We start from the raw sequence: 13787 nt of genomic DNA, 5'->3' as shown, positions 1-13787 counted from the left end.
ACTACTGATCTTAGTTACGCCTATCTAAGCAATCATAATGAAACTAATTCCACGAAGAATTAGTTTCCTTAGAACAAAATAACAAGACGGTCACGCTCTGTCTATCACCTTTCTCTTTGCGTACTGTTTTTTAGCTTTAGCGAAAGCCAATAAGCGGAAATCAATAAAGGTCATGTTAATCATTACAAAGGAAAAATGAAAGAAGGCTATGTCTGTGATCCAAAAAATGATCTAAGATTATCTCAATCAATTGTAAAAAAAACATAATCGCATGTTACGAAAGTATGGAGAAACAAAAATATCCTAACATATAAATAAAGTTCCTCCGAGGCTGTCAGGAGGAGATGCTTGCAACCTGATCCTGTGTCTGTGTCTCCTCATTCGCCGAGGCCGTCCTTTCCTACGAGAGACCCACCCCGGCTGGAGCTGGACTCCGGCACTATTTCATTTGCAAACAGTTCAAAATCACCAAGAAACTGCTACATACCTTCTGTTTAAAATAACCTGTTTATGTTTTATTTTATCATGTTTTAAAGTGTTCAGAAAGAAAAGAGGGCTTATTCATATAAGAAAAGTTGCACATTTGTGGGGCGCCTGGGTGGCTCAGTTGGTTAAGTGTCTACCTTCAACTCAGGTCATGATCCCAGAGCCCTGCTCTGCGGGGAGCTTGCTTCTCCCTCTGCCTGCCACTCCCCCTGCTTATGCTCTCTCTCTGTGTTAAATAAATAAATAAAATCTTAAAAAAAAAAAGAAAGAAAAGTGGTACGTTTGAAACATAAGAAGGTTTGTGAGGTAATTAAGTATTATGAACATATGTATTCATCTTCTGTTAACATTGAAGTACATGGGCTAAGAGGGCCCAGATTGAACTTAAATTTCTTCTCCTTGGAGCAGCCTTTTGACCACCTTATTTATGCAAATCTTTCCTCTTATTCATAATCATTTTATCCAAGTCAATTTTGTCAAATTATCACAATTTGTAAATACATATTTATTTGTTGGGGTTTTTTTTTTTTTTTTTTTTGCTTACCTTCTGTCTCCCCCACAAGATATTTAGCTCCATGAGGACAAGAGCTCTATCTGTTTAGTTTACAACGTAAATTCAGATGGCAATAGAGTGCTTGGCTTATAGTAGATATTTCAATATTTTTTGAATGCATGAATAACTAATGGGTGGGAGTTGAGAACATTTTTTCTTAAAGATCCAAGAACTATCAGATTTCATAATAATTTGGGATCTATACCGTTTTTTGTGTGTGTGTGTGTGTGTGTGTGGGTGGGTGGGTGGGTGGTTTCTTTCTGCTTTTGATAGAGGAGGAAGGAAATGGAATTCTTATCTTGAAATTTCTGTTGTCAGGCCATCCCTCGGGCAGCCACTTTGGCATTCCGATTATGCTGAGCTCAAAACAGTCAAGGCCCAAAAGACTCAGGGAGGAAGAAGCTTTGACAAGCCCCAGCCCCAAGAATTTAGACAGAGGACCAGCTCCAGGAAGACAAGCATAGATAACTATACTATAATATGAACTAGAGGTGGCAGACAGGGAGGAACTTAGCAAATTCTGTTAAAATTCCTCTCTATGTCCCATTTTTCTGTATGGCCCAGCAAACACTTATTTTTACCATTTACTCTTTTTCATCTTCCTGGGAATTGACTTCCTTCCCTTTGAAGTCCTAGGCCCCTATCCCCTTCTCCTTATTTCAAGATGACATATATACCCCATTTTGCCAGACTGTCTTTGGAATTTCCATGAATGTGGATTTAATTTGTACAAAATTAAATCTGATTTTCTCCTGTTAATCTGTCTTATGTCAATTTGATTCTTAGTCCAGCTAGAAGGATCTTGAAGAGCAGAGGAAATTCTTCTTCCCAACATCTTCTAAGTAGTTTGCTTGCATCTAAGTAGTTTGCTCGACCCTCTGTAATGGGTTTCTCCTGCTGCAGTCACTGAAATTTTAAAAGCACAACTCCTCTGGTCCAGACAACTGACTTTCTTCCTTTCAGGTCTCACCATGTCCAGAGTCTTTGCACAGGCTCTGCCCTCTGATTAAGCTCTCCTTTCCTGTGAGGAGCTCCTACTCACTTGTAGATCTCTGCTCAATCATCACTGTGTGGGAGAAGCCTTCCCTAATACTGGCAACAGCCCCCATTATAGGTTACCCTTGCACCATGCGTCTTTTTTTTTTTTTTTTTAAACAAGTCATCGCTGCTGCAGTGGTATTTGGAGAATAATTTGATTGTTGGCCTCTAAAAAGGAAACTCTTTTCTCTCTCTACTGCACCAACTAAAGGAAGACTTCTCTGTTCTTTTCTACTCAAAGTGAACTTATCTGACACTAAATGTGTGGCTTTCCACCCCCCCACCAACCAATTCTCCAACACCAGCTAGGTGTCCTACAATTCAATGAAAACTTGACCCTATTTACTTAGAGTTAGTGCCAGATCTCACAAGTGAAGGGCTCAGTTCCAAAAGACCGCTCCCACCTCAGAGGCCTATTCTAAGTCTGGGCCTGCCATACTTCTGACCAACCCAGTATAGTCTAAGGACTCCACAACTGTCTCCTGGGGGTCAATAATTTGCTAAAATGCCTCACAGAGCTACGGAAAAACAGTTCACCTACTACATTACTGGTTTATTATAAAAGGAAACATCTCAGGAATAGTCAAGTGGAAGAAATGGACAGGGGAAAGTATATAGGAAGGGGTGTGGAGCTTCTTTTTTTTTTCTTCACATTTTAAACTTTTCATTTGTATATTAAAAAATTGTGCATTCCAGTAATTAAAATCATACAAAGAAAAAAATGGCACTCTGATTAAACTGCATCGTACAGCCTGCCAGATACCTTGGACCAACTTAGTTTTTACTGGTCGTCCCACCCAGCTTCTTCCTTCACCAGCATACAAGTTATTTTCCTTCCCTGCCAGCCAGACAGGCAGATGGAAAGGAGGCTTGGCGTTCCTGGTCAGTAGTTCAGATTCTTTGATGTGAAAAGGGGCAGCACAGTCATTTAAACTTGATCCAACCTCTTTGCATCTTATAAAGTTAAACAGCTAAAAGAAGTAAAAGAAGGAAATGCTTGTGGAATGTACAGTGCATATTGGTGGCGCGCGCCTCATTAGGATTCGCCTGCTTGCTTCTCCTGTTCAATCGTTTCTTTTGAAGGCAGTGGATTTTTCTCTTGTGTTTCTGTCTTCTTCAATTTCGACTTATCGAATTTCTCAATCTCAGCCATATTGGGTTTGTCAGACATGGTTGCAGAGGAAGTGGAGCGAGGTGCGCGTGCAAGTGAAGTCCGGTCTGCTCAGTGGCCGCTGCCGAATCGGGTGTGGAACTTCTGTGCCCTCTCTATGTGTACCACCCTCCTAGCATCTTCATGTGCTCACCAGTCTGGAAGCTCTCTGACCCCTCTGGTTGGGGTCTTTTTTTTTTTTTTTTTAAGATTTTATTTATTTATTTGACAGAGAGAGACACAGCGAGAGAGGGAACACAAGCAGGGGGAATGGGAGAGGGAGAAGCAGGCTTCCCGCGGAGCAGGGAGCCCGATGCGGGGCTCGATCCCAGGACCCTGGGATCATGACCTGAGCCGAAGGCAGACGCTTAACGACTGAGCCACCCAGGCGCCCCTGGTTGGGGTCTTTTTATGGAGGTATCATTTTGTGGGCATGACTGGTTCATCATTAGACATTGGTGACAGAACTTTATCTCCAGCCTCTCTCCCGCCCTTGGATGTTGGGGGTAAGAGGTAGGGAATTTGGGGAAAATAGGGCTGAAGTTCCAACCCTCTAATCATTTTGTTGGTTCTCCTGGCAACCAGCTAACCTGTCACCTCATTAGCATACAAAAAGATACTTATCTCTTTGAAGATGCCAGGGATTTTAGGAGATGTGTGGAAGGAAAATTGGAGGAAAACCAAATCTGTATTTCTTATTATCTCTCAATATCACAGCCTCTGTCATTAGAATTAAGCACCCCAAGGACAGAGACTTCTGGTCACTGCTCTGTTTTCTGTGTTCAGCACAGTGTCTGGTACTTAGTGGTGCTCAATAAATCTTGCTGAATGAGTAAGTAATGAATGTGTGCATGGTTGAGTGAATACCTGCCTGACATGGTACAGACACCTTCTTTTCTCCCTCACCAAGGATTCTGTATTTATGAGCTGTATTAGCAGCTCATAAACCCCAAACCACACAGCTTTGGGTGCTGCATTTGATGGATTTTGACGTGAAATGTGGTTTCCTGCCCTAACAAGCTAGTGGTTTCCTTTACCTGCTGGTTGAGCTCATGAGGTGAAGCCTTTTTCTGCACATGGATTTGGGAAGTTCTTACTGAGAGTCCAGACTCCAGATCTTTTGGGGTACTCCTGGGCTTGATTTTGTCACTGGTTTAAAGAGGGAAGGGGAGCTAATTCTAATTATTTCACCATTTGGACTGGCTTAAAGGAGAGGGGGTGGGGCACAGATTCATTCTAAACCCTGGCAGTCGTTAGCATCCCCTCCCAATCTTTGTCTGCTCTGAAGCTCCCCCAACCTCAAACCACCCACTCTGAGGCAGACTAATCTTTTCCTCTGATCATCACATTCTAGGGGCTTCTCTCTTCTTCTCACCTCATTCTCACTTGGAAGAGGCACTTTCCGTCCTCCCCCACTGCACACCTCCCACCCCCAAGATGGGGGGTCTCAGAATTTTCCCTGAACTCCTTACAGTGGGTCACACCTCTTTATACTCACCGAACACTTACTTAAAATTTCTTCCACTCCATTGTGTAATACATCCTTTCTCATTAAAGAACTTTTGGAAAATTAAGACAAGTAGAAGAAAACCAAGCCACTTAAGATATCACCTGCACCACAAAAACCAGCATTAATATTTTGATATTTTTTCTTCTAAGTTTTTCCTTGCATTGGTGTTTTTAAAACGTAGTTGTAATCATACAGCACATTAGATTTCACTTTCTACTTTGCTTCACTTGTGATATTGTAGAGGAGGGAAAATAATCTTCCCTATACCTTTCTAGATTCTGTGGCTGAGACCCTCCACCTCCCGTAACAAAAGATGAACAAGAGGAAAAAAAAAACCCAGAAGTTTAATAACATGTATACCTCCTGTATACATGGGAGATACCCTGAAAACTGAGTAAAACTCCCCCAAATGGCCCAAGCCACCGTCTTAAATACCATCTTCAGCTAAAGGCAAAAGAAAGATGTTTTGAGGGGGAAGCTTTTTATGGGAAGTTATCAGGAAAAGTACAACAAAGGTGTAGTTGTCATGTAGATTTAAGTTGGTGCCTCCTCCACTGATGAGATTCTTTTGTAATTCAGAGTCATCCTTCTCTTCCTGGTATAGGAGGGAGACACCTGTACATATGGAGATTTCCTTTGTAAATGTAATTGTCCCTTACAAAAGGGACAAAGGATCTTCTTCTGCATCTGTTGTTTCTTTAAAATAATCAACTGAACAATCTTTATGCTTAAGAGGCATATTTTGGGGTGGCACAGTCAACTACCCTTCAAAGTCATTACATTTTCTAGCTTTATAACCCATAATTTCTTTTTTTTAAAAGATTTTATTTATTTATTCATGAGAGACAGAGAGAGAGAGAGAGAGAGAGGCAGAGGGAGAAGCAGGCTCCCAAGGAGCAGGGAGCCCGATGCGGGACTCGATTCCAGGACCCTGGGATCATGACCTGAGCTGAAGGCAGACGCTTAACCATCTGAGCCACCCAGGCGCCCGATAACCCATAATTTCTAATGTCTGTGTTCACTTCACCTTTCCCTGTGGTTAGAGTCCTAGGTAGTTTCCAGAATATCACTATAACAAATGGCAAAGTAATGCATATTTTTGTATGTAAATCTAATGGTATCTTTTTTTTTAAAGATTTTATTTATTTATTTGAGAGAAAGAGAGAGAGACAGAGAAACAGCATGAGAGGGGAGAGGGTCAGAGGGAGAAGCAGGCTCTCCGCTGAGCCGGGAGCCCGATGTGGGACTCGATCCCAGGACTCCGGAATCACGACCTGAGCCGAAGGCAGCCGCCCAACCAACTGAGCCACCCAGGCGCCCTAATCGTATCTTTTTAAGACAATATGATTCTTGGGTGCCTGGGTGGCTCAGTTGGTTAAGCGACTGCCTTCGGCTCAGGTCATGATCCTGGAGTCCCAGGATCGAGTCCCGCATCAGGCTCCCTGCTCGGCAGGGAGTCTGCTTCTCCCTCTGACCCTCCTCCCTCTCATGCTCTCTGTCTCTCATTCTCTCTCTCTCAAATAAATAAATAAAATCTTTAAAAAAAAAAAAAGACAATATGATTCTTAATCCCATTCTTGCCCAGGAAGCATTGTTTTTAAGTTCTTTCAACATGGAGGAAAATAAATTCCCATTTCTCCCACTCTTCCTGCCCCCTTTGCTATGAATCAGTGTTGAGATAAATTTCTAGGTCCAAGATGGACCACTTCTGTCTAAGGTGCCATGTAAGCAAACCGAAACTTGGATGACTTTTGTGTCCCTGCAAATGCTCTGTTTGATCAGAAACCCAGTGGTATTTCCAGTCAACTAATCTCCAAATGCCAAGCCAACTTGGGACCTTTTCACTCCAAATGAAGCTGATTTTGTGGCTCTAGTCATTCAGATATTTTCTATTTTTCTCTTCCTCATTCTTTATTCTTTATATTATAAAGTCTTCCAGCCTTCTGCCCCATTTTGCACATCTCCAAATGGAGACTGCTCACTTCACTAAGTGTTTAATAAAATTTGTTTGTATTACCTACTTTTTGTTAATTGTTTTTTAATACCATTGAAGGGCAGCAGAATATACCACCCCAAAATACATCACCCACACTTTGGCATGTGGATTATTTTGAACTGAAGTCAATCAAGACCCAGCAGACTCAGAAAAAGTTTTTTGCTTCTCCATTAATTACCTAATAAAATTTAGAAAGGAGGCCTGTACCAGAAAGAGAGCCACTACCAGAGGTAATGTTTTCATCTGAGAGATTATCTGCATGGCAGGGCAAACACTGTATACAAAACATTTGCTCTTCTCATCCTCCTGTGAATCGCCTTCCTCCCCTTTGAAACCTCAGACCCCTACCCCTACCCCTTTCCTTAGCTCAGAATGGTATAAAGGCCTCAGTTGCTTGACTGGTTTTTCTCTCTTTTTTTTAAAGATTTTATTTATTTGACAGAGAGAGACACAGCAAGAGAGGGAACACAAGCAGGGAGAGTGGGAGAGGGAGAAGCAGGCTTCCTGTGAAGCAGGGAGCCCGATGCGGGGCTCGATCCCAGGACCCTGGGATCATGACCTGAGCCGAAGGCAGATGCTTAACAACTGAGCCACCCAGGCACCCTGTCAATCTAATTATTATACCAGCCAAAGAACCTAGAAAGAAAGAAGGGACAATTTCTCCTCCCCTACACCAGCCACCTCTCTTTTAAGGGCTGATTCTTCATTTTTTATGTAATGAAAAACTTTACTTTGCATGAAAGCAACCAGCTCCTTGCAAGAGGTTGTGAGATGTGGATAGCGGTGGGAGAAGGGTGTCTTAGAAAACTCACCCGTTCTGGGGACGTTCACCTTACTCAGGAAATCTCCACCCTCCTAACCAATTGTGCCCTGTTTCCATGTTGCCCCTTCTAATGCTTTGTAAAACTTGGTCTTGCCCGAAACCCTTTGAGAAGACTACGCCACTTCTGAGTCACTGAGCTCCCCCAATCCATGGGTTACTTTCTTTTGAATAAAGGACTTCAAACAAAACTGTTTTAGCTTTGTCATTTGACAGTTTACACCCCTCAGATCTGGGGCATCAGATCCCTTCCCAATATCTTCATTCAAGATGTGTCCAGAAACATATCAAAAGCAACCATCCTCCGGCCCATGTTTTTCATTTCATTAAAAAGGTAAACTCTAAAAAGGGAGGCAGGCATTATGTCTATTTTATTTGCCAGACTGACCTGGCAGATATCCTCAATAAATATGAGTTGAATGAATTATGCGACTTTAAATATTTACACATGATCACCCCTAATTCCAAGTCTTTTATAATAGATTCTAAATGTGTCTTCAGGTTTAGTTCTCCATTGAAATGGGCTTCTGAACAGGCCCTATGGCCCTGGCTTCTCACTTGCAGCACAGAGTGCAAATGAAGCTGAGGCCATGGTTCTTGTCTTCAGGTCAGGCACACTTTGGAGTATCCATCCAGCCAAACCCAGTCTTCTGCCTGGCTTCTCTGTCCTTATGCCCTTTGGCTCCCAAGTCCTATGGCTCCACACCTGACTCTGGTTATTGGGAATTTGTGGTCAGATCTGCTGCTAATGCTCACAGAAGTCATTCATGAGGAACCAATTTCATGAGAGCAGAGAGCACACCTGAGCAAAATCAATGTAAGCTCAGCACAGTGCCAGGCACATAGGTAATGAGTTGGTTAATGAACCCATTTCTGGCTGCTACATCTGCTTTTTCTGGAAATATCTGCCGTTCCTATGTTCTCACTCTTTTGGCCACCAGACTCTCCGTCTAGTCTTGATCTCCAAGCTCTGGAATGGGAGTTGTCATTCATATGATGGACAGTACATTTACATTTCAATAGAGATACTTCTAAGCCTCTTGCTTGGGGCTGGCTGATAAATTCACAATAATATTTCCAGGAAGGGATAGTTACACATTTGGGGTTTGAGGAGATTTCTCAGGAGAGGATGGAATTAGGAACTCAAACCTGAAGGAGCATAGAAGATAGTTATTCTGGAAGGAAGTCAGTGTTCTTTATTCTTCCTCAATATTTCTGGTCAATTCAGTGATTTTTTTTTATTTTCTTTGAGGCGAGGCAGAAGGGATGCACTTGCTGTTTAGATGACATTCTCATAGGCAAATAACCTTGGTGTGTCCGATGATGTGGGTGGAGAGTGGGGTTTCTCCATCTGTTAGGCAGATACAAAGATGCAGATTGTTGGAGGTGGGAAGGTGCTGGATCCCACCAGAAGACCCCACCATCCCAGACACCCTTCCTTGCCAAGGTCACCCAACCCAAACCTCTCGCTATAGAGAAACTATTACTAAAGGTTAAACCACATATACTTTGCTGAATGCTTAACGAACTGAACTTTACTTCCAATAATCCTATTACTTTCCTACTACTATGCAAACTGTTTTGCTCATTCTCATCTTTTCTGACCTGGCTGGGAGGGGAGATAAGAAGGTCTCACTGCTTCTGCCAGGTATGAAACATGAAGGAATAAGCTTTAAAGCTTAGCACGTTAGTAGTTTGACTGGGGAGAGGGTGCAAACCATATGTAACATAGCTAGACCAAAGAAAAGTAACAGAAATCTCTCCTGCCTCCAGCTTACTGGTGGCTCAGAAGCAAGCTGGAGTTGTCTCCCCAGCAATCCCTCCCCTCTGAGGCACAGCCCAAGCCATGGACTTTTCTCCATCCAAATCCTCAGGATCCTACTGATTTTCTTGATCATCCCTACCTAGAACCTCTCTCCCTCTCTATTTCTTCCATATTACTCCATTCAACTCCTAAAACATAATTCTCATTTATTCCATATATTCTGGTGTAACCCTAAGCAAAGGGAATGGGGATGGACTGGGAAAACTTTTAATATCAGAGAATACAAGAACACTGGGGCCCAAGACATTTTCAGCTAAGCTTGAACCAGGAAAAAGAATGAGACAAGTAAGGTGAATCTCAGCTCTAAAGCTTCTTACCTTTTGAGGTATTTGCACAGAGGAATAAAGTGTATTTACTGGATTTTCTTCTGGAATAGTATTCTATTAAAAAGAGAAAAAAAATCATAGGGTCACCTAGACAAGACCAAAGAGACACCCAGAATCCAGAAGGGAAAGCAGAGGTAGGAGGAAGGGCAAGAAGGAAGAGAGGTTCTGGACCAGGAATGGGGAAGAGGGAGGAGCTCTTGTTGGTGAGTGCAAGAAGCAATTGCCTGATTTTCAAACTGTGTTGTGTTTAAATAAATTTAAAAATGTATAAGATATAGAAGTCCCATGAGCTAGGAGCAGCCTAAGGTGATTGAAGGATAATTTGAAGTAATGTTGCTAATGTTGCAAGTAAACTTTTCTATTAACTTAAAGGGCCATTGGAGCAAATATATGAGGATGACCAATGGGTCAAAACAATAAAACTACAATGACAGCAATAGCAAAAACAACTTCCAGGCTGGAGAAAAGTGTCCTGGGTCAGTGAAGTTTCTTCCTGAACACCCAGGACAGTCCTGTGGTCTCCTGGGAGTGTGTGTTGAGCAGAGAAGAAGGAGGATGGTGAGAAAGCAATCGATTTTGACATAAGCCAGGCTGTGTGGAGCCCAGAGCAGTCTCTCCTGTGAAGCAGAAAGGAGCTCTCAGGACACTAACAGCTTCAAAAGAAAGTGTAACATCTCCTCTCAGGAAAGTTATAGGTAAACACAGGAAAATGCAACCTGAAACACCAAGGGCTGCACTGAAGTTGGCATTCTGAGGCCCCAAAGTGCTTTTATTTCTTCACTAAATGGGCCAATGGGGAAAAGTGCTCTATGGCCTCTAAGGAACTAGCCCAGGTGGGACTACAGTGATTCCTGGCGGCCTTTCAAAGTTGTCTATCTAGGTCATGTCTCCAAATTGTCTTATTATTTGAGTTTCTTTAAACTTTATTCTTATCATCTTCTTTTCAAAGAGTTTCCTTTGAATTGACAATGTGTTTGTTTACCTCAGCTTGGTGACCCACGCCTAGAAAGCCTTGAGTGTGGGCCTAGAGTCTTCTGAAAGTGTGGGCCCCTGAGCCTTCTGATGGAAAAGGCATCTCTATAGCCAGTGTTCTGACACCGTAACTCAAACATCAGGCCAAAGTCACACTTCCCTACCTGCTGTGCTTTGCAAAAGGAATTTGGCCTGTTGAGTGGCCCTTGTGAGCTGTGAAGGGAAGCGAGGATTCCACAGGTCACAGAGTGAGCGTTACTGGCCGGGTCAGAACCAGGGGCTCAGAACAAGAGGTCACTGACTCCTGCATGAGAAAGTATTCATAAGGACTTAAGGAGACACAGGTGTGTTGAGTTTCAAGGGCTATACATCCTCATATTCCATGTTGCCCAAGTCCACAGAGAAATCTCAGCTAAAGTAAGGAGGGCCTTAGAGAGATCAGGTCCCAGGAAAGATGGGAAAGGACTCACATTAACGCAGGTGATTGTGTCATACACTGGAGTCTCTCCAGAAGAGGGGTAGTAGTTAAGAACTTCCTGATGAGTATCTATTCCCTTCTTCTCTTCAATGGACTCTGAAACCAAGGTGGGAGAGAATCAGAGCTGACCCTCCTTTGATTCACCACCCCCACCAGCCTACCCCCTGGAAGACCCACTTAGGGTGACCATGCTGGTTTCCCTACAACTGATCACCATGCTGGTTTCTGGGACATGGGACTTTCCGTGCTACACCCAGGGAAATCCCATAATGAACTGTTTACCCTGGTTTCTTCACTTCCCAATTTGTGGACCAAGGCAGCCAAAGGGGAAGCAGAGAAAGTCAGAGACACTTTCAGAGTGCTTTCAAGAGGGAGGAAAGATCTTAACACCTACAATTTATACACAACTGATGCTTAGGTCCCTCCCCAACACTCCACATGGACAGTATCGGGGAAGCTGAGAAGAAAAAATCAGTAGGAGGGTTTAGGGATGCAGAGCATGGGGTTTGGCATGGAGAGAGAGAGGTAGCCTTCTCCAGGAAGAGTGTGTCTAGACTGAGGTGGGGAGTAAAGAGAGGTCTCTGGAGTTGATCCAATGAGGAGGACTGGGTATGGTTTGGGGTCTCTAACCAGGGATAGGGATTGGAAGGGCTGACTGGAGTGTGTTGGTGTATGGGACCTCAGAGTTGGAAGCCATCACCTCCCAGGTCTGAGGAACAGAGTCAGCAGTGTAAGGCTTGTGTCAGTAGGAGGATCACACCAGTAAGTCCCTCTTGGGGGAAAGAGAGGGGTGAGCACTGGAGAGGGAACTAGGAGGACTTTGGACTTAGAAGTTAAGTTATGGACTCAAGCACTCTCTTACTCCAGAATTAAGGAGTGCAAAATGATTGTGTTCTCCTTGAGTACACAGAATATGACCTCTTCATTTCTGTATCCTTAGTGCCTAGTACCAATTCCAGCACACAGTTCAACATATGTTTGTTGAAGAAATGAGGGAGCAAATGCATGAATGAGGCTGAAGGCAAAAATAGTGCATGCTCTACCTTTTCTTCTTTCTCTTCGCATAATTAGAATAACTGGCACCAGGACAAAGGCACTGAACAGGAAAAGCACCCCCAGGACATACAGGACCATGGAGGATTCTGAGTCATCAGCAGCACCTTTAATGAGAGAATGGGTAGAGGCACAGGGAAGGGAGAAGAGTCAGCTAGGGAAAATGACCCAACTTGTGGAGCAACTGCTGCCTTCCTCCCAGTCTGGTGACTTCCCAGGGGCCTCCAGTCTTCATGGGCTGTTCCCATGGGGACCAGGAGCTGAAGAAGGTATAGGTCCTGAGACAGAGGCTCCTGGAGAGAGGAGAGACCGTTACCTTCACAGAGCTTCCAGGCAGAGATGGGGTTTGAAGAATTGCTGCTGATGGGGTTCCTGGCCACACAGATGAAGGTCATGCCCTTTTTTCCCAGCCTCCAGGATATAGAGAGGATGGGGCCATTATGGGACTCATTGGCTGCCTGCCCCACGGACTCCCAACTGTAGGTCACATCCTCTCCTCCCTGGTCCATGAAGCATGTCAAATTAGTCACACAGGTGCCATTCTCATTGTTCTGCAGACCCATGGTAACTTTGGGCTTTGACAGGTGCTCTGCAAAAGAGAAACGGACAACCAAGAGTGGAAACTATGCCTTTTCTGAATTATTCTTGTAAAGCTTGGACCTGATTCTCTGGGGTGCTGCAGAGTGGAGAGGAAGAAGCAATTCATAGCAGAATTCTCATTCTTATCTGGGAAAGAGAACTGTCTAGGTCGGCTTTCCTAGTTATATAAAAACAACAGTAACAACAGAAATAATAATAATAATTCAACAAGAATGCAGCTGCCATTTTCAAAGCAAAGCTATATGGCCAGCCTTGTGCTAGATGCATTTTAGATGTGAGCTAATTTTATCTTTTTTAGAGGCTCCCTATTCCTCTGTCTTCAGGCTTCCTTGAAGAGACTTTCACTTTACTCAGGAGAGAATAGTATGGGAATACTATTTCTGGCCTTCCTCTCTTTCTCGTGCTCATTGTTCTCCCTGAGAGGATGAGCAATTGGTTCATTGATGAGATGGAAAGAGTCTGACATCCAACATCACTTCTTTATTACCTCTCTCTATTTTGAGCTGTTAAGATTGCTGTCTAAATGTGGTTTGCCCTTCTTTCCCACCCCCAGCTAGTTTGACTGCATACCCTCTGTTCCTTTCAACTATGTCTATATGGAGGACACACCTGGATCAAGGTACATGGCCTAACTCTTAAGGGCAAACCTGGAGGCCCATCTCTGGTTGTCCCTGATCCTACAGCTCAGTGAGTAAGGCAGCTATTGTAATTGGTTGAGTAATTGTTTTGTAAGTTCATCTTCCCTGAATGGGCTCCAAGGTCTAGACTCTGGGGGAAAATATTTCTCCTATCTAGCTTCACCAGAAAAAATAAAGCTGATATTTTTATCTTCCTTTTGATTCTTGTGTGGATTTTTCAATTGGTTGGAATCTGTAGGGAAAGAGGTATAATTGATGTTTATACACAATAATCTTTCTAAGATAGGTATCACCTTCCTCCCCATTAAAGGCATGGAAATGAAATTTCATGGAGCTTAAGTA

General features: G+C 43.3%; 2 protein-coding genes across 2 annotated transcripts; both read right to left on the bottom strand.

Moving 5' to 3' along the window:
• Positions 1-3113: 3113 nt before the first annotated feature.
• On the bottom strand, positions 3114-3329 carry LOC110573402 (thymosin beta-4-like). The gene has a single exon (XM_044916286.1). The coding sequence runs from the start codon at positions 3246-3248 to the stop codon at positions 3114-3116; it is 135 nt and encodes a 44-aa protein (XP_044772221.1). The 5' UTR covers positions 3249-3329.
• Positions 3330-8740: 5411 nt separating this feature from the next.
• SLAMF7 (SLAM family member 7) lies at positions 8741-12791 on the bottom strand. The gene is made up of 5 exons (XM_021681899.1): positions 12502-12791; positions 12198-12331; positions 11147-11250; positions 9696-9758; positions 8741-8904 (listed from the first exon to the last, which is right to left on the bottom strand). Exons 1-5 carry the CDS (start codon positions 12768-12770, stop codon positions 8833-8835), a joined length of 642 nt encoding a protein of 213 aa, XP_021537574.1. The 5' UTR covers positions 12771-12791; the 3' UTR covers positions 8741-8832.
• Positions 12792-13787: the final 996 nt, after the last annotated feature.

This window comes from Neomonachus schauinslandi, chromosome 6 (assembly GCF_002201575.2).
Source record: "Neomonachus schauinslandi chromosome 6, ASM220157v2, whole genome shotgun sequence".
In the NCBI taxonomy this organism is placed as follows: Eukaryota; Metazoa; Chordata; class Mammalia; order Carnivora; family Phocidae; genus Neomonachus; species Neomonachus schauinslandi.
Note: the sequence above shows the minus strand (reverse complement) of the source record. Positions and strands in the feature narration are given on the sequence as shown.